The sequence below is a fragment of the Barbus barbus genome (genome assembly GCF_936440315.1).
Source record: "Barbus barbus genome assembly, chromosome: 45".
NCBI lineage: Eukaryota > Metazoa > Chordata > Actinopteri > Cypriniformes > Cyprinidae > Barbus > Barbus barbus.
This window is the reverse complement of record NC_136723.1, coordinates 20,644,217-20,662,744: the sequence shown is the minus strand read 5'-3', so window position 1 is coordinate 20,662,744 and position 18,528 is coordinate 20,644,217. Positions and strand designations below refer to the sequence as shown.

General features: G+C 36.7%; 2 protein-coding genes across 2 annotated transcripts; both read right to left on the bottom strand.

The window, feature by feature from the left end:
* Positions 1–6,357: 6,357 nt before the first annotated feature.
* Positions 6,358–9,040, bottom strand: LOC306863964 (cytochrome c oxidase subunit 5B, mitochondrial-like). Its single transcript, XM_079407592.1, has 4 exons — positions 8,919–9,040; positions 8,484–8,554; positions 6,773–6,872; positions 6,358–6,688 (listed from the first exon to the last, which is right to left on the bottom strand). The coding sequence occupies exons 1-4, from the start codon at positions 9,013–9,015 to the stop codon at positions 6,576–6,578; spliced, it is 381 nt and encodes a 126-aa protein (XP_079263718.1). The 5' UTR covers positions 9,016–9,040; the 3' UTR covers positions 6,358–6,575.
* Positions 9,041–9,669: 629 nt separating this feature from the next.
* On the bottom strand, positions 9,670–15,204 carry LOC306863963 (drebrin-like protein B). Its single transcript, XM_079407591.1, has 15 exons — positions 14,858–15,204; positions 14,471–14,526; positions 14,204–14,316; positions 13,756–13,830; positions 13,512–13,658; positions 13,337–13,414; positions 13,095–13,246; positions 12,460–12,514; positions 12,289–12,363; positions 11,190–11,298; positions 10,902–11,072; positions 10,752–10,814; positions 10,571–10,683; positions 10,348–10,432; positions 9,670–10,037 (listed from the first exon to the last, which is right to left on the bottom strand). The coding sequence occupies exons 1-15, from the start codon at positions 14,938–14,940 to the stop codon at positions 9,901–9,903; spliced, it is 1,512 nt and encodes a 503-aa protein (XP_079263717.1). The 5' UTR covers positions 14,941–15,204; the 3' UTR covers positions 9,670–9,900.
* Between the last annotated feature and the right edge of the window lie 3,324 nt (positions 15,205–18,528).

Sequence of the window (18,528 nt, the reverse complement as noted above, 5' to 3'; positions counted from 1 at the left end):
TCCTGGGCTGATGCCACCCTGGGGTAAAGAGGGCTGCCGAGTCTTTCAGCGCACTGCAATTTTCAGAGGATTTATCTCCCTTTGAAATCACACTAGTCTTTATCAGAACTCCTCAGCAGACCAGATGTGTCTGAATAGGCTCTCCCTGAGCAAAGTTGCTTGCAAAACGACCCAGGTGCCCTCAAAGCAGGAGACAGGCTGTGAGTCTGCATTTGATAATCCTCATTTTTGTAACATCCGAGTAGAATGCGCTTTAATTTGAGATGATTCAACCAGGGCGCAAGTCAAGCACCAGCCAGCACCACAGCCGTGTTGTCGAGACCTGGGCAGGAATACAGAGATGAAACAATGAATGTGCTGCAAGAATAGACATGAACGGTGTGTGATGACCGTGTGCTTTCTAAACGGCATTAGCTAAAACAGTACTGGATGTATTGCAATGTATTTAATTGGTGTATTTAATTACTTTTCTCTAGAAAAAGTAAGGGATTACCTTTATTTTTTTGTCATTTAATACAGTTTCTTATATGATATAATTGCATCAAATACTGCATAGACTATAGAACAATTCTATATAAAACAAAAGTGGATTTAACATCTACATTTAAAATCTAATGTTAAAACACATTTTTTTTATTCAACCTTCTCAGATTTTAGTCAGTTTGAGAATAATTTATACATGTAATTTTAGATTGTCTATTTGAAAGAATTAAAAGAGAAGTGTCTATCTAGTAATGTAATGCATTGCTAAGTAATTAATTATGGTAATTTAATGGTACAAAGGTCAAAAGTAATTAAAAAGTAATCTACAGTAATTTACTGTAATGTAAAGCTGCAAAGGTCAAAAGTAATCTAAAACGAATGAAAAAGCAGTCCGATTACAGTACTTTAAGAATGTAATGAATTACGCTACTAACTACAATTTTTGTCATGTTATTTGGAATCAGTAATGAACTACAATTTGCAAGTAATCTACCAGCACCGCTGCTATGAAGTTGCTACGTGGTTACTTACATGTTCTGTGTGATTTGTAACATTTTGCTATGCAGTTGCTATGGTGTTCTGAGTACTTGCTCACGGTGGCAAAAGTCTCTATGATACTGTGGTCTCTAGATATGCCTCAGGTCCCTAAGGCTATGGGTTTTTCACTCATTGTATCATCTGCCAAGTTAAAATCATACATCAGATTGGTTTAAAACCCAATAGCACATCATTCTCCTCAAGAAGCCGCATGATTTGAGGATGCATTCGTGTTCATAGCATAAATGTTGAGGGGAGAGCTACATGCCGAAGTTTAATACTTGTGCTTAAGTGTTTGTTCAAGTCACAAACCCTACATTTTAGCAGTGGCAAACATGGTAATTGAATTATCACCACTTATAAACCTCTTGTCTTTTTTGATTTTGTTGAAAACATGCGTCAGTGGAGAAATGCTCTCACAATTCCACCTTCCGTTCATCGCCGGGTGTGACAATATCAAGTGGCAGGTGTCAGAATAAGAGTGAGGTTCACATCCAAGCGCTTGTGTGAGGGTCACGCGGGTTAATTAATCTTCTGCGAACGGATCAAGTCAATGTGAGGTTTTACAGCCACGTTGAGATCTATGTGATCACCCCTACCCCCTACAACAGTCTTAATAACCTTAAATGGGCTTTCAAGGTAGAAAATGGTGAATAGAGGTTTCTGAGTGGATCTTTGACAAGCACAACTGGGGTCTGGACTTCAGGCAGATTGGTTGCTATGGAGACAGCGCCCCTGCGGCACACTAATGGCAGGCGGCGTTGCACAGATAAGCATAGTGCTAATCATAGACTATTGTCCTGAGATGCGTTGTGCGTCTCTCGTGCCCCTGTGTGATGGACCCCGCCTGCCAAATGTCTTTGGCTGGTCTCCTCGAGTACATTTAAATTCATCCCTCTTTAAAATTCTCCCTTTCCACATTTGTTTTCTCGGGCCTCTGAGAAATGCAGAACAGGAGTGGAGAATTGAAAAGCAGAAATTACTTATGAGTAGCACACCGAGAGCCCTTTTTTTGGCTTGAAAACAATACAGCTGTTAAAATATTAATAACTCAAAGAGGTCTAGCCTATCAAAAACGGTGTGTATCTGAAGACATGAAACATCCCGTCTCAGTGTATCCTCAGGAAACACATGTATTCTCTGTGAGACCATGCACCTGTTGTTAGGATGGCTCTGGAAGCACTATTATATAACATTCCCGTCATCGTATTGAGTGCAGTTGCTCGAATCACAAAGAACAACCTTGTTTACGCAGTTGTGAAATGCTAGACATGACTAATGCTTCCTCGTCAGTGACATAGATGCTTTTTCACTGTGTTAAAATGCCAATATATCGCTCAACACTTTCTTTCTGTTATTTAGAGACTGACTAAAGGCAAGCTTTCATACGCTAACAAGTCAAGGGGGATGTTAAAAAATATTTCAAAGAGAAGGGATGGACATTAAACATATGTCCACTCGAAATTCACATCATTTTATCTTCACCGCTCTGTAATCTTAACATACTTGGACTGCCCAGAGCTTCGGCTTTTTTTCAGTCATTTTACACAGGAACATGCAGCAGGCCCTCTGGAGTACTGAGCGCCGCGGTAGGCCTATTATTCAATCATCTTTAGCCAGATGTGATGGGCAGCCCGCCACAGAGGCGGCAAAACGTCCTCATCTATCTCATTACAGCTCTCATCACTTTCATTACGTGTCACGGGTTGCCGTCATTGGAACGCTATTCACTGCAAGGACAGTCACACTATGTAGATGACACCACTAAAAGGATAAATGGAAGACAGTTCACTTCTAACCTCAGATCCTTTCATACACTTAAAAAAAATAAGTGTAACTTTAAAGGGATAGTTCACCTAAAAATGAAAATTCTGTCATTAATTAATCACCCTCATGTTGTTCCAAACCTGAAAGACCTTTGTGCATCTTCGGTACACAAATTAAGATATTTTTGATGAAATCCGAGAGCTCTCCCAGACAGTAAGGATCCTTCAAGGCTTAGAAACAGTAGCAAGGACATCGTTAAAATAATCCATGTGACATCAGTGGTTCAACTGTAATTAACAAAAAATATGTAATTACGTAATTAATTGTTAACAAAAATACTGAAAATAATCACAACGTATGTACACGGATACATTGTTTAAGCTTTGATCCGTGTAATAAATGTAGTGTGGTCATGTGATATCGAAGAATGCTACTATTAAAAACATTTAGGGTGGAGTAATGCATACTGTTACACTTACTATTTTAAAACAGTAGGCAGAATACAGTATCCAATTCAGCCGAAGAATTACTTTGTATATAATCTACATAAAAACGCATGTTAGACAAACAATGTTCTCCCAAATAATGCTCTAACAAGTCTGGTTGTTGCCTGAGAGTTGTCTTCGAGGTCTGAACAAACAAAACAGTTGCTGGTTTGCTAAGGGTTTGTGAGCACCCAGCATGCATTGCAGCATGAATAATTTATTAAGACAGTTGTTGAGTGAACTGAAAAATCTCAGTGCATCATGGTGCCTTGACTTTGAAATTTTCTCAACAACCACTTTTTGTGCAGTTCAGTGACATTATGTTGTATTTCACCCTAAAATAAGATGGAATTCTGTATGCAAATTTTTTTTAAACCCACTTAAAGGAACAGTTCAATAAAAAATTATCATTTACAGAAACTTTCCTCACTTTTTCACTGGAGGAAGTGTTACTAATGATAGATTTCTTTTCTTGCAATTTCTTTTCTTGGGTCATGTGGGTTACGTGTGGATTATTGGGATGTTTTTATCAGTTGTTTGGACTCATTCTGATGGCACCCATTCACTGCAGAGGACAAATTAGTGAGCAGAGCTGGGTAGTAACTGATTACATGTAAGATGGATTGCGTAATCAGATTCCAAAACTTAACTACTTGTAATTAGAGTAAATTACATTTTAAAATACTCGTAATCAGACTACAGTTACTTTTTTATGAATTACATACATATTATTCACACAATAGCAATAAATTATATATACATAATTCATTGATTAACCCTAATTTTTCCTTTTTCATCTTTAAAATTTTCCTTTCTAAAATAGCCTACCGATTATATACATATTAAATATGTAGTCCAGTTTTGTGGACATTCACACAAAGATCATTAGTCAGGTGGCGACAGCATTTGACCACTGGATTTACTAAAATCATTTCAGGTTTAAGAAGAGTTTCTACATTGCATCAACTACTGATGAACACATTCATTTTTATTTGAATTATCACTCTTTAGGTTTTTTAACCATGCATTATTAATTGTAACTAACTAAAATGCACATAATCACGTTACATGTAATGCAGGCATTCCAAAACTTTTTAAATCTTATTCACCAAATATATTTGCTTTAAGTACCCCTTTTTCATTTAACTCACAACCCCCCTGCAGTTCCTTTACGAACCCTAGTTTGGGAAACCTTGATGTAATATAATGTTTAATGCACTTCATGTTGTATATTACAATGAATGGAACAAGTTTTCTTACTCTTTGCATTTTTACATCATTATGATACAAGATAATGCAATGTGATAAATGAGTTCAATCAAAAGTAATCTAACAGTAATCTGATTATGTAATGTAAAGGATTACGTTACTGACTATAATTTTTGTCATGTAATCTGGAATTGTAATGCACAGGAAATAAGATCTCCCTCAAATGTCTCTGTGTTGCATTTCCTCACTTTCACAGTCTGCCTCAGCAAATGTTGGCAATTATGTGCAAATTGCACATAACATCTCACTTTCAGTTTTTCTTGTCAGTGAAATGAAAAAAAGAACAGGAGGCATAAATGACCCGCTAAGGGCATTTTTCACATTTGTGAAAAAATCTCGATGCATTGATTATAATGTCTTTCAAAGAGATAAACAAAGTGATGTGTGTCTGCAATGCTTATGAAACGATTAACATACTGTAGGTAGGTGCAGTAAACAGGAGATGAATTCCATTATGCTAATAACCATTAGGCAATCAAGACTAAAATGTCGTTTTTTTTGTCATATGAAGAGCAGACATAAAAGCCCATTTGCTCAGCCATTCTAAAAGAGAGAACATTAGCCTTGACTTACAGATATATCACAAATCAATCATGTGCAATCTGCATTTTAATTACCTGAATAATTGGCACTAAGTGTATAAATAATAAAGTGTTAAAATATATTTAACACTTGAAACAGAATATATTTAAAATATATTGTTGCATTGTCAATTGTAGTAGACGATTCTTAAAAAATGGGGACTATAAGACACTGTATGAACTACCGTAATATGGATAGAGAGAGTAAATTATATAAAGACTTCACAATATTATCACACACATAAAGCAGATTATTTCATAAAATACTGTAGTTGTATGTTAGATGTTTGACATTTAAGGCAACACAGAAATAATAAAGTGAGAGCATAATCTTGCTTTATGGCACCCATGCTTGCATTCTTCCCAAAGGCTCTTCGTTTCTCAATCTTAAAAACAAATGACCCCTTGTGGACACAGGAAGAAAGCGCTTATATAGTATAATACAGAAATAGATGAACTTCCTATTGGGAGTTTGGACACCTTTATGGCAAACCATGTGAAAGGAATTAGGCCGTTTAATAAAAACACAAAAAATTAATTAAAACTATAAGTCATGAAACAACCTTTCCAAATTATAGAACTGTAATACAAATAGAAAAGCATCATTCATCAAGAGGACGTCAAGGTCAAAAAAGACATTTTATATGAAACTGATCTAAAATGGCAGTCAAAAGTTTGGACCATGTTGTTATTCTTCCAAAAAAACAAACTTAAAAATAAATTTTTTTCATTTATTGGAACAAAATAAATTGGAAAACATTTATTTTGAAATACCCAAATTAGAAATAATGGAATTAAAAAGCTAAATGTTGGAATAGCTAAAATAGAAAAAGAATTAAATCTAAATTATAGAAATATAAAAAAGTAATAATGATGACAAAAGCACAGAATGAAATTACTACACTACTACCAGATGACCTCAATAAATTTAGAATGAAAAGGACAACATTAAAATAAACCAATTCAACATGAACTCAAATAATAGATGAATAATACTAAAATTGCTTTATTACTACTATTTTCCACACTGAAACTATTAAATAACCATTAAACAAATTAAAATATTAGGTTTGTAAAGAAATTCATAAACATGGCACAATTTATATTTGTCTTCAAAACTAATTTCAAGCATTAAATTAAAATATTTTTAAGGTCATGAGAAACAAATTCAGTCAATCATGTCCAGATTTTTAACCAGAATTTAATGAATCTGAATTAAATCACAAGAGTCAAAATCAGAGTAAGCATGTTTATTAGGTGTAACCAGACCAAACGCAAAACGTACACTCCAATAATTTAGGTAAACTGTTTTTTAGGAATTATTAAAATGTTGTGTCCCACAACAGGAGGGCAGGTTACATCTCCTGTACTTCTTTGCAAAAAGACAAACATGAATGAAATCAAAGATATCTCTGGAATTCTGGGATGCGACGCTGCGATGGAGGCAGCAGGATCAGTGAGGAAGCTCATGAGGCACTAGCTTGTAATGAGAGCCGCATGAAGGACAGCGCTGGGCTTCACCCTCATGGAGCCAGAACCAAACCACAGCGGTGTTGTCCTCTTCACCTGGACAGACACATTAACATGTGCTTAATACAACCTCTAACAAAATGAACTACGACATACCTAGAATCAAGAGTTTTAACTTACAGACACAGCCAACGATTCTTTTGTTGGTGATGGACGGTACAATATGGGGGTCCGACTTTGACCCTGCATACTCCTTGGGCTTCAGCATGTTAAAAGGATCCTGGGAGATGGAAGAACATGAAATCAATCAGTCAATTTAGAGAGTCTGTTTAAAACGTCCTTTAAAGGACTAGAATCCCTGTAACACCAAGGTCGTGATTGAATGCAACGTATATCCTGGAATTCATTTGATATGTCCTTGTAAGCATTAGAAACCCTGTATAGCAAGGACCCTCAAATCTGGCCCACGAGATCCACTTTCCTGGAGAGTTTAGCTCTAACCCTAATCAAACACACCTGAGCATGCTAATCAGTGTCTTCAGAATCATTAGAAAATCACAGGTAGGTGAGTTTGATCAGGGTTGGAGCTAAACTCTGCAGCGCATTGGCCCTCCAGGGCAAGATTTGAGGAACCCTGCTGTATAGCGTGTTTTTGGCAATGCCAAGGTAATGGGTTCGATTGCCAGGGAAAGGAAGAATGACCTAATAAAATGTATGCACTGGAATTCGTTTGAAATGTCTATTAAAGAACCAATGTAGTGCATGTCTTTGGCGGCAACAACAAGGTCATGGGTTTAATTCACCATAGAGATCATGACTTAATATGCATATCCAGGAATTCATTTGAAATGTCCTTTATAGGACTAAATTCCTGTAGATCACGTCACTGGCAACAGCAAGGTCATGGGTTTGATTCCCAGGGAAAGCATAACCTAATATAATGTATGCCCTGAACGCAATGTGGGAAGTCGTGGCCTAATGGTTAGAGAGTCGGACTCGTAATCGAAAGGTTGCGGGTTCGAGTCTCCGGCCGGCAGGAATTGTAGGTGGGGGGAGTGAATGTCCAGCGCTCTCCACCTTCAATACCACGACTGAGGTGCCCTTGAGCAAGGCACCGAACCCACAACTGCTCCCCGGGCGCCGCAGCATAAATGGCTGCCCACTGCTCCGGGTGTGTGTTCACGGTGTGTGTGTGTGTGTGGATTTGTTCACTACTCACTGCTGTGTGTGTGCACTTGGATGGGTTAAACGCAGAGCACCAATTTCGAGTATGGGTCACCATACTTGACAATACGTCACGACGACGACAATGCAAGTTGCTTCAGATGAAAGCATCTCCAAAATACATAAATATTAAATATCAATGAGTAGTTCACCAAAAAATTTAAAATTGTGTCATTGAATCATTCTAAACCTTAATTTTTCAAAAATGTACCTTTATACAGCTAATTTCCATAACAGGAAAATAAACTGGTTTCATTTTTACATTTTAATTATGTTCAAGATTCATGTATGCATGTTTTGTTTATATCAAATATGGCACTCATACATTAGTTGCCCATTACTGACATTTGGTCATAAAGGCTTTCTGCAAGTGAGAACTATAATGTAATTTCACAATGACATTGACATTAAACTTATGCACCATATTTAAAAGTCTAATTGAACTCTTCTGTTGAGTCCTACAGACATAACCTTTTAAATTGTATGGAATTTTTTTATTAAATTTAAAAAAAAAACTTTTTGAGAGGAAATTTAACAGCATGCAGGTTTGGATCAACATGAGGGTAAGCAAATAAGGACAGGATTTGATGTTTGGGTGAATTTGTCCTTATTTGATGTAAGCATAAACATTCAGTTTGACAGCTTTCTGACGGATCATAATACATACTGCGCCTGTTTTCATAGCATTCATAATCTTCTTCTCCAGTCCAGTAGCCTGCTCCTCATCAGTGGGAATACCTGCGTGAAAAATTACAATTAAAAGACTTAATCAAGTCTCATTCCGGCCAGCAACTCAGAGTCTATTTCTGTATTTGTAGACTAAGTTAGCCTATATGCTAATAGTCAACATAACGAATTTGTATTTTCCTTTTAAAGCCAACCCAATATATACCTCAACAATCCACATTAAAACTCCACAACAACATAATCTCGTAAAATATCCCATGAGAAATTATATTTAAACATCTGTTTTCCCATTTAGACTTCCGATGCGGTAAGCGCATCGACCTCCGCGGAAGGCATCGCGTCCTTGGCACGCGTTCAAACTGCCTCTTAAATGATGCTGCGGCGCGTTTCGGTGATTAAAAACACCCCGACTGACCTCCCGCCGCCATCCCTCTGCTCAGCGAGACCGCTGGAGAGGCCCTGCGGGTCACAGCGGCCCGGACGGCGCTTCTCAGTAGTAACCTTGCGGCCATGTCTTCCTCTTCCCCAAAAACTGCCAGAATCGGGTTGATGACGTCGAAGAGGCGTTTATGCAACCATCGCGTCGCGTGAGTTAGACGTCAGCAACCTATGTATTCCATACCCTCTGATGTGAAGTGAATGGCGATGGATATCGAACAGAAAACGCTTTAGTTACAAAAACGTTCCATTCTAATTGTTATTTTAGCCACAGTTACTGCTACAGATGTAAAATTCTAAAAATAATTTCAGATTTCCTTTAAACATTTGAAGTCAAATTATGAGATTACCATGATTACCAGTTTTTTTGGCATTTCATGGTTTCCTAAGTATTTTAGGTTAGCCTACACTTTATTTTAAGGTGTCCTTGTTATTGTGTAATTATACATTTACGTACTGAGTAATATTAATTAACTACATATACTTACTATATGGTTAGGGTTAGGATTAGATGCATGTAATTATGCATAATTAATTGTTATTATAATAGTAAGTACATGTAACATGTGCAACAAGGACACCTTAAAATAAAGTGTCACCTATTTTGTACAAACTACCTTGTAAATACCATATAATAATATGGAAATCATTCTGTACTGTACGTTTTAATAACTAATTTTACTCAAAACTGTAGTTAAATGTATTTGAGGAAAGTAATGAATAAGTTTTGGGTGGTAATATTTTCATTTATTAAAATGCTGGTGTTTATTTTCAGTGCTTTGTGTGGTTGGCATATTTGAATCAACATGAAAAGGACATAAAACTGAAAAATACAGTAAGAAAGCAAATTTTCCAAACACCAAGTAACATCATTAAAGCACACTTAAAAAAAAAACACACACACACACACACACAATCATTTTGTCACATGATATTGCATCTGATTGGTTACTGAAGATTTAAAGAAGCTCAACATAATTAGCAGGAAAAATTCCGTAGTGACCGTCAGGACCGTAACCTCTCCACCAGCCCTCATCTATCATCTCGATCCCTGTGATAATATCATCCGGGTCAAAGGTGATCTCTGTGTCATCCGCTAAATGAGAAACAAAGAAGAAAATACAATGCATGAAAATACAATGCTTTTACCACATTTTCTAAATAACATTTAATAAAAATGTTTGGGTTAATCGGGCCTAGCTTTACTGTTAACATTAATTTATATATATACACACACACACACACACACACACACACACATATATATATATACCGGTATACTGTATATACCGGTATATATAATTAGATAATATTTCGATTAATTCAACTTTTAAATATTTATATATGATTCATTCATGATAAAAAATAAAATATCTTAGATAATACATTAGAATTAAACCACTCACAAGCTTGGTAGTCATATAGTGCTCTTGCGCAGATGTTCTGGTTTTCGTCCGTCTCCTCTTCTTCACCAGCATGGGTTTGGAAATCCTACAAATTATACGATAAATAATGGTATTAATGTGACACCAAAATCTACAGTAAATAATATTTTATACCCTGCTGAAGTATTATTATTACTGAAAAATATGTCCTAATAAGGCTTGGATGACATGACAAGGTGCCAACCTGGTTAACGTTCTCATAGAGACTGTCACGTGAGGGCACGCTCGTGTAGATGTTGTTTACATCATAATTTTGCTGATTCCCAGCATCAGGGCTCGATCCCTCCTCACCTGAATCTGCACACAATAAATCAGTAATTATAACACTGACTGACATTAATAAGCGTCACAAAGAGAAAACATACCATTCCATTCATCTTCAAAACCCTCGGCTTGTTCAGATACAAATGGATCATCAGAGAAGGGGTCTGAAAGACAGAAATAAAGCAACTTATTACTTAACTGATATATAATGTCAAACCACAGAAACAAAAGGGATTGTTGCTTTTATTCACCTTCCTTTTCTACTGGCAAAGCAGTACTTTCGCGCACAGGAGAGACTGGTACGTGTGAAACCGAGGCGGCTGCCGCAGGGCGAACTGGAGATAAGGGCTGAGACCTGCTTTCATTGGGAGGGTTTTCTGTACTGACTGCTTGCTGGGAAAAAAATGGGCTTCTCAGCTGGCCTGAGGGAAAAGACATGAATTTCTGAATTTTGGGATAAAAGGCGTGGGGCTGTGCGCATGTTTTATTTATGAGGTTTGTCAGAAATTGCTGAATTGCTGGACAGGAGTTTTCTTTACCTGGTCGGGTGGCTGAAGAAGGCATTGCACTGTTGGCCAAACTTCTCTCCTTCTGCATGAACAGCTCCCTGGGATTGATGGAACGCTGAGAGATGACTGATGCTGCCTCCTGAAAAAGTTTTTTTTTTTTTTGTCTTTTCATTTCTTTTATGGCCTTTCTTACTTACTCTTCAACACACAACAGAGGAAAAAACTTTCCTAGGATTCCAGAAGTAAAATCCCATTTATTTTCTCCTTAAAGAACTTGTTTTTTAATGATAATGTGTAAATCTTCCAAGACAAACCTGCCTTGAGCACCAATTGATTATATACACTACTGTTCAAAGTTTTTGTTTTTTTGTGAAATAAATGAATACTTTAATTCAGCAAGGATGTGAAAATTTCATCAAAAGTGTCAGTAAAGTAAATGATTTCTATTTGAAATAAAAGCTGTTCTTTTTAACTTTCTATTCATCAAAGAATCCTGAAAAAAGGTGTCATGGTTTGAATGTACCACAAAAAAATACATGATTTGAATGTACTACAATAATATTTAGCAGCACAATTGTTTAAATGTTTCTTGAGCAGCAAATCAGCATATTAGAATGATTTCTGAATAATCATGTGACAATGAAGACAGAATAAATAACAATTTAGAAATATTAAAATAGAAAACAATTATTTTAAATTGTAATAATATTTTAATATATTACTGTTTTTACTGTACTTTCATTATATATTATCAAATAAATACCCGATAAGCATAACAACTTTGCATAAAATCTCAAATATATTATTTTTTTAACTTACAACCTGGCACAGTAAGTTAATATTTTTATATTATACAATTGATTAATATTTTATTACATAATTCCCAATTCTTTGTGGGAAGTGTATTTCATTTGATCATATAAAAATGGTCTGATTTTCTTATACTTTTTACTTTAAACCAGTAATTCATCTCTGAGGCTTAGTACATGGCTTATAACTCTTTACTAAAGAGTTTTTGAAATCTCTAAGGAGAAAATCAATGGGAAATATACTTTGAGATCCAAAGACACTGTCGGTGTGGGTGCTCACTTGTGCTGTATTTATTTTGACTCATCAAAGGTGAACTCACATTGGCCTTCTGCACAGACTGAGATCGCAGTATTCCTGCTTTGACAGGAGACTGCTGTTCCTTCTGCTCATTCTCCTTAACAACAAGTGAGGGAATCAAGAGTGACTAACATGATATATTAAATATGATTTTATAATGTTCAGATGTATTGAAGGAAAGTCATCATTTTACCCATTTTCTCTGCTCCTGTTCTTTATTCTCTGCCTCTTGTTTCTTTTCAAATCGCCTGTGAGACACCAAGGAGGAAGTTATTTAACAGACACATATAGCTAAAGCAACTTTACAAATATATACACTACCGCTCAAAAGTTTGAGCACAGTAAGTTTTTGTTTATGTTTTTGAAAAAGCTCTCTCATGCTCAGTAAGGCTGCATTTATTTGATCAAAAATAAAGTACAAATGGTAATATTGAGAAATATTAGTACACTTTAAAGTAACTGTAATTTTCTGTAATAATGTCCAGCATCATTACTCCAGTCTTCGGTGTCACATGATCTTTAAGAAATCATACTAATATGGTGATTTGCCGCTGAAGAAACATTGATTATTATCATCAATGTTGAAAACAGTTGTGCTGCTTAATATTTTAGTGGCAAATAATTTTTTGATGATTCACTGAAAGTTCAAAAGAACAGCATTATTTGAAAAACAAACCTTTTGTAACATTAGTCTTTTCTCTCACTTTTGATCAGATTAATGTGACCTTGCTGATTAAGAGTATAAATATATTTCTGGTCCCAAACTTTTGAATGGTAGTGTATATACTGTTTTGATGATATGTATAGGACAGACACAAAATCACTCGCCTCTGTTGGTTGATCTCTTTCTCTTTCTCCCTCCGACTTTGTTCTCTCTCGTCTGCCTCTCGAGCATCCCGCTCATTCCGTTCTTTCTCCAGACGCTGACTCTCCTCATTTGCCTTTCTGCGCTCCTCCTGCCGGCGAGTCTTTTCATCTTGCTGATAAAGGAGATGGAAGAGAACGTGTCAAGACAACAAAGAGTAGATGAGGAGATAAAAGCATTGTGTTTTACCGTAGCGTCTCCTCACCTCAGCCTGAGCCCAGAAGGTGTCTCTATCCGTACTTTGGATTTCAGCTAAAGCACTGACCTTTTTATAAACAGAACCCTGTGGGAACAAAGACATTGGAATAAGAAGGCAAACATGCAGACATTCAAAGCCTCTCTAAATATGAGGTATAGACATAATTCATCGCTTCTCTCACCACACGTCCCAGAGGTTCATAATTATTGTTCTGCTTTGATTCTTTGTGGATGTTGTAGTTGACGCCCGAGCCCTTGGACACCTTCTCCATGATGGCAGCAGGTTCAACATCATCATCTGATCGAGCGTTGATGGTCACATGGGCACCCTTTCATAAAATACACATTCAAATTGAGGAATTTGTTGTGAATGAAATTGCATGACCCTAATGTAACTACAAAATGAAAGCTGCGTCTTACACTCACCCTCAGAAAATTGCCCATTGAATGAACGTGATTGGCACAAACACCCTTTCTAACGTCCTTGACTCCCTCGCCAGTCTGAAACCAAATAGATGATTTGTCAAACAGAAATTGAGAAGGGGATAGTTCCATATGAATCAAGTACCTTAATCCAAGTTATGCAAACAGATACTGTCGCTTTATAATATTTTATATGATCAAAACCTAACTTTTATTTTATGGTGCCTTTATGACCTTTTTGGATCTTCCCTGGAATTTCAATGGAGGGACAGAAACTTCTCAGGTTTCTTTTAAATCTTAATTTGTGTTTTGAAGATAAGTCTAGTTTGGATCTTGAGGTACTATTAGGATCTTGAAGGTTGACAGAATTTGTATTTTTTTCACTTTACATAATAAAGTAGGCTAGTTCTCATCAGTACGTTTGGTTTTGGAGATTTTTGTCAATTCATACCCAGTTGATGAGCACAAACTTGGGAACTCCAGAGCTGGGGTCCAACACTTTACAGAAGGCGTACATGATTTTGCCGCTGTTCAGTTCCTCCACCATTTCTTCAAGCCCACCATCTATGGCACATTCAGAGAAAACACACAAGCATTTGTAACTGTGAACTGCTGCTGACTCATCCAATAGGACAAAAAAAAGGAGAAAGAATGACATCACTTTATTGGCACTCTTACCTGCATTCTTTAAGATCTTATATGAAACAAATTCACTCACCTCCCTTCCCTGCAACCCGAATGTCATTACTGTTTCCTTCATAGGTGAACAACACCCTATAATAAAAAAATAAGACTTATTTGTATGCAGGATCCCTCTGTTACAAAACGATTGAAGATTACAAATGACAACAAACATATATAACCTGCAAAATCATCCACAGATTAAACAAATAACCATTAATTCCCTTTTGAGCCTGAGTTATGTATACCTGGATTTCTTGAAAAGTCATTTGCATGTTATGTTAAAGAGAAATGCCTCATTTGAAGCTACATTTTATGAATTTAGTAGGTTAAAATATCTAATTACTCTTAGAACATATCATTAATTCATCCATTTTCGATAGTAGACTATGTTGCAGTATGATTTGTAACACGTAGCTCTTACCAGTTTGTGCTCGTTCTCCCGTTCACCACTTCATTATAAGCGTCTGTGAGCGCAGGTCCGTTTTTACTCAAGTTTACTGCCATAGTGGGTCATGAAGCTTGAACAAACTTTTTTGCGGACCGTCTTCTGCCGTTTAAAATAGGCACCTATCCCGTGAAATCTGGTTCAGCGAGTTTTGTAGGAGTTGAAACGAGGAAGAGAGAAAACGTGCATTTTCCATGCAGTCAAATATCCCTTAAATATTTGTTAAGGAAACAAATATAGAAAATATTATATGTTGTAAGACGAAATATATTACAGAGAAAATGTTTCTGTCTTTCTACACATCAATATATTAGCATTGAATCATTTGAGCGAATCGGTTTGTTCGGACAATTTTCATTGAATCAGTACAAATGACTCGCCGATACCTTAGTATTGCACGCGCGCCATATTGTTTCATTTTTTTGTGTCAAGTTGTGATACTGATCGCCCATTAGCCTGTTCTTAACAGTATGAGCAGCAGCTTTAACGTTACCGTTAAAACCAAAAGTAATTTCGCAAACAATCGTTTGGACTGAATCACTGTTCAAAAGAATCATTTGTTCGCGAATCGCAAGTTAGTAGCTATTGATCAATCTAAGGCCACAAGGGAACTGGTTGGACTAGTAAAATCGCATTTTTTGCAATCACTTTAAAGGCTAAACATAATACAATGCTTCAGCCTTGCTTCAGAGTTTGTATAGACTGACAGAGCAAGAGAAATAAGTGAAACATTCATTCAAGCGTAGTACCCAAATGCAACATATTTTGCAAGATATTGCCTACTGTATGGCAGGTATTCTGACACATACATGGATGTCTTTTGAGGTAAGCTCGGATATCTACTCACCCGAGAACTGCCCCTGAGTGCAATTATAGATAATGGCTGCTCCATGTTGCACAGATTGCAAATATTCCTTAAATCAAAAACAATTCAAGGGGTTTTTCTAGCAGTTCCCAGACTGAAGCTGCAAATGCTTTTATAAATTACATTATTATTGTAACTTTTTGTTTGTTTTAACAACCTGCATCTATTCTATTCTATTCTATTCTATTCTATTCTATTCTATTCTATTCTATTCTATTCTATTCTATTCTGTCACTAAGGACTAAAACAAGCGCTGCAGTTATTAGACTGACCACACGATGTCGCAGTTCCCCTCATTCCGCTCATGCTGGAAGACTTGTTATACAATGATCTTATTATAACAAAATGGAGAAAAAAGGAATAGCTTGTAAAGGGAAGAATCTTAAGATCCCATATTATAAAAATAAATTTGAGGGAAGCGCGTGTTTTGCCCATGTGGTCTCCAAATCTATATTATTTTACACTACATTTGAAACAAATGAACTCAGCACTTCAGTCTTCTTAAAGGATTTGAATCAGAGTATAGGCCTACCTCACAATTTCAACCGCATTAATTAATCTGCCAGAGAGAATCATATGCATGCAATTAAATCCCGCTATTTTCTGTGACCGCATGTGCAGTTTGAGCCAAGACCATGAATGAATTAATCACAGATTTTCTCACACGAAGGCACAAAACAGATGATCAGCAGTGAGTTCGATGTGAAAGGGGAACCTGCGCCTCTCAGAGTACAGAGAGAGTTTCAATGGCAGATTCCTATTTCCGTGATTTGCGTAACATACTTTTTTTTTCTCACAGAGCGCTCACAGGTATCGTTCTGACCCCTCCCAGTGCCCGACTGTTCATGATATGGCACTGCCAATGCCTTTTGGCCAGATTTCAGCTCCTGCTGTCAGCTCCAGAGTCTTTGTCTCTGGCTAAGATGACCCAGTTTCGTGCTCGGTGTCATGTTGCAGCCCCGGCCGTGTGAGTGTGTGTGTGTGTTCCTGCACGCAGGGCTGTGCTAAGCGCGCCTGTTGACAGGTATGATATAGAGTGCATCTGCCCCCTGAGCCCTCTCACACACAGCAGACAATTGAGTGCGAGATTGTAATGGGAGCAGGGCCCCGAGGGCCCGGCTGCTGGGCTGGGAGGGCCGCAGCTCCTGTGTCATGGTTAGGCTGGTGTCAAGGTTTGAGTTTACGATCAACCCCCAGTCTTTCTCTCTTTCTCTTTTCTCTACACACACACACACACACACACACACACTCAGCATTACTAAGCCATGTGCCTCACAGATCTCTGAGATTTCTCCCTTGAGGCCAATCCCTCATAATCAAAATTAATTGCCTGTCCTTAAAACAGTAATCGGGTTTCACTTTCTCGCTTTTTCACTTTTGAGCTCAACAGGTTCAGATATTTGATGCGCATTGTGATTATTGTCAGTTTAACACTGGATGCTCACATGAATGCAAATGTTTTGCATGAGCGAATCTCACAAATCTTGTAAAGAACATGATTTGGTAGCATTGTGATATTTGAGAACATGATAAAATAGCTTTACTGCCTATCTTTACAAACGATCTCGTGAAAAATTATCCAGGTTATATTTCTGCCCAAAAGAAACAGTTTGCTGTTAAATGTTAAGTGGCATGATACAAAAAATATATATTATATTATATTATTAAAAAATGTAAAAATATATACACTTTCACTGTGGATTTTTTTAAAGAAGCAAATAAAATATGCATTGGAGTACATTTTACAAGAAAATACTATTTCTACTTTCTACTAAATTTCACATTTAATTGAACGTGTTACTTGCTGTGTCTTTGTAATTAATAGTGATCGTTTCTTTTTTATATACACACACACACATAAATATTATAATTAAATATTTTATATAATATTTTAATAATATGTTTCATTCTTTTTTGTTTATATATGAAATGTATTTATTTTTTACAATTTCTTACAAAATGCCATTGTAAATTATATCAATCTAACTTTTTGTTTGTTTTAATAAAATGCAACTATTATATAATTATACTGGCGCCCCTAAACATATACTATATTTAGGGGCCTGTATCACCACATTTTCACCTCAAAATGAAAAGAAAAATAAATATAGGAAACTAGTATAAAAGTAGAAAATGATTTTTTATAGTAAACTCTCCTGTTTTGATTCGATTTCTTAAACATTGCTCCTCCTGTCAAGACGTGTTTTGCCCTTATAACCCTTTTTTTGGATTTTCTAAATTAGGACTTGCATTATCTGCTGTGTAAACACAGCTTTGCGGTCCATTTCCTCCAGACTGGTTTAAGACTGTGAGTCAACATTAGCAGTCAACTGGTGGATCGTATAACATACAACTGAGAAAGAAGCTTAATTGTACTTTTAAAAGGTTTTTCAAATAACTTTGTCGCATTTTTCCCACTTCTTGTCTTGCATGATGTCAGACTGGCTCTTTGGGACTTTTAGTTAGAATTTTCACCGGCAGGTCGCTGTACACATACAACACCCTCATGGCCTGGGGGCTTGTTTGTGCCTGTTTCCCACTCAAACGTTTAGAATAAATAATCGCCCTCTCACTGATTACTTCTCCCACGGACTCGCACACACACAGTCCCATTAGCATCTGATTTGATACACATCATGTTAGTAAATGAATGGCAAGCTAGTGAGTCCCCCCTGCCAGGCCAATCGATGAAATGCTCCTCAGGTGCAAACATCTCTCCAGGGCCGCTAATCAAACCCCCAAGCTCACCGAACCTCCTTATCAGAGCCATCCTTAATTAAGA

Coding starts and splice junctions, on each gene's coding strand:
- LOC306863963 (XM_079407591.1), bottom strand. CDS start 14,940: ATGGCAGTAAACTTGAGTAAAAACGGACCTGCGCTCACAGACGCTTAT. Junction 14,527..14,857: donor GGGAGAACGAGCACAAACTG/GTAAGAGCTACG, acceptor TTTTTATTATAG/GGTGTTGTTCACCTATGAAG. Junction 10,815..10,901: donor TTTGCCAGTAGAAAAGGAAG/GTGAATAAAAGC, acceptor TCTGTCTTTCAG/ACCCCTTCTCTGATGATCCA.
- LOC306863964 (XM_079407592.1), bottom strand. CDS start 9,015: ATGGCCGCAAGGTTACTACTGAGAAGCGCCGTCCGGGCCGCTGTGACC. Junction 6,873..8,483: donor ATGCTATGAAAACAGGCGCA/GTATGTATTATG, acceptor TCCATCTCCCAG/GATCCTTTTAACATGCTGAA. Junction 6,689..6,772: donor AAGAATCGTTGGCTGTGTCT/GTAAGTTAAAAC, acceptor GTGTCTGTCCAG/GTGAAGAGGACAACACCGCT.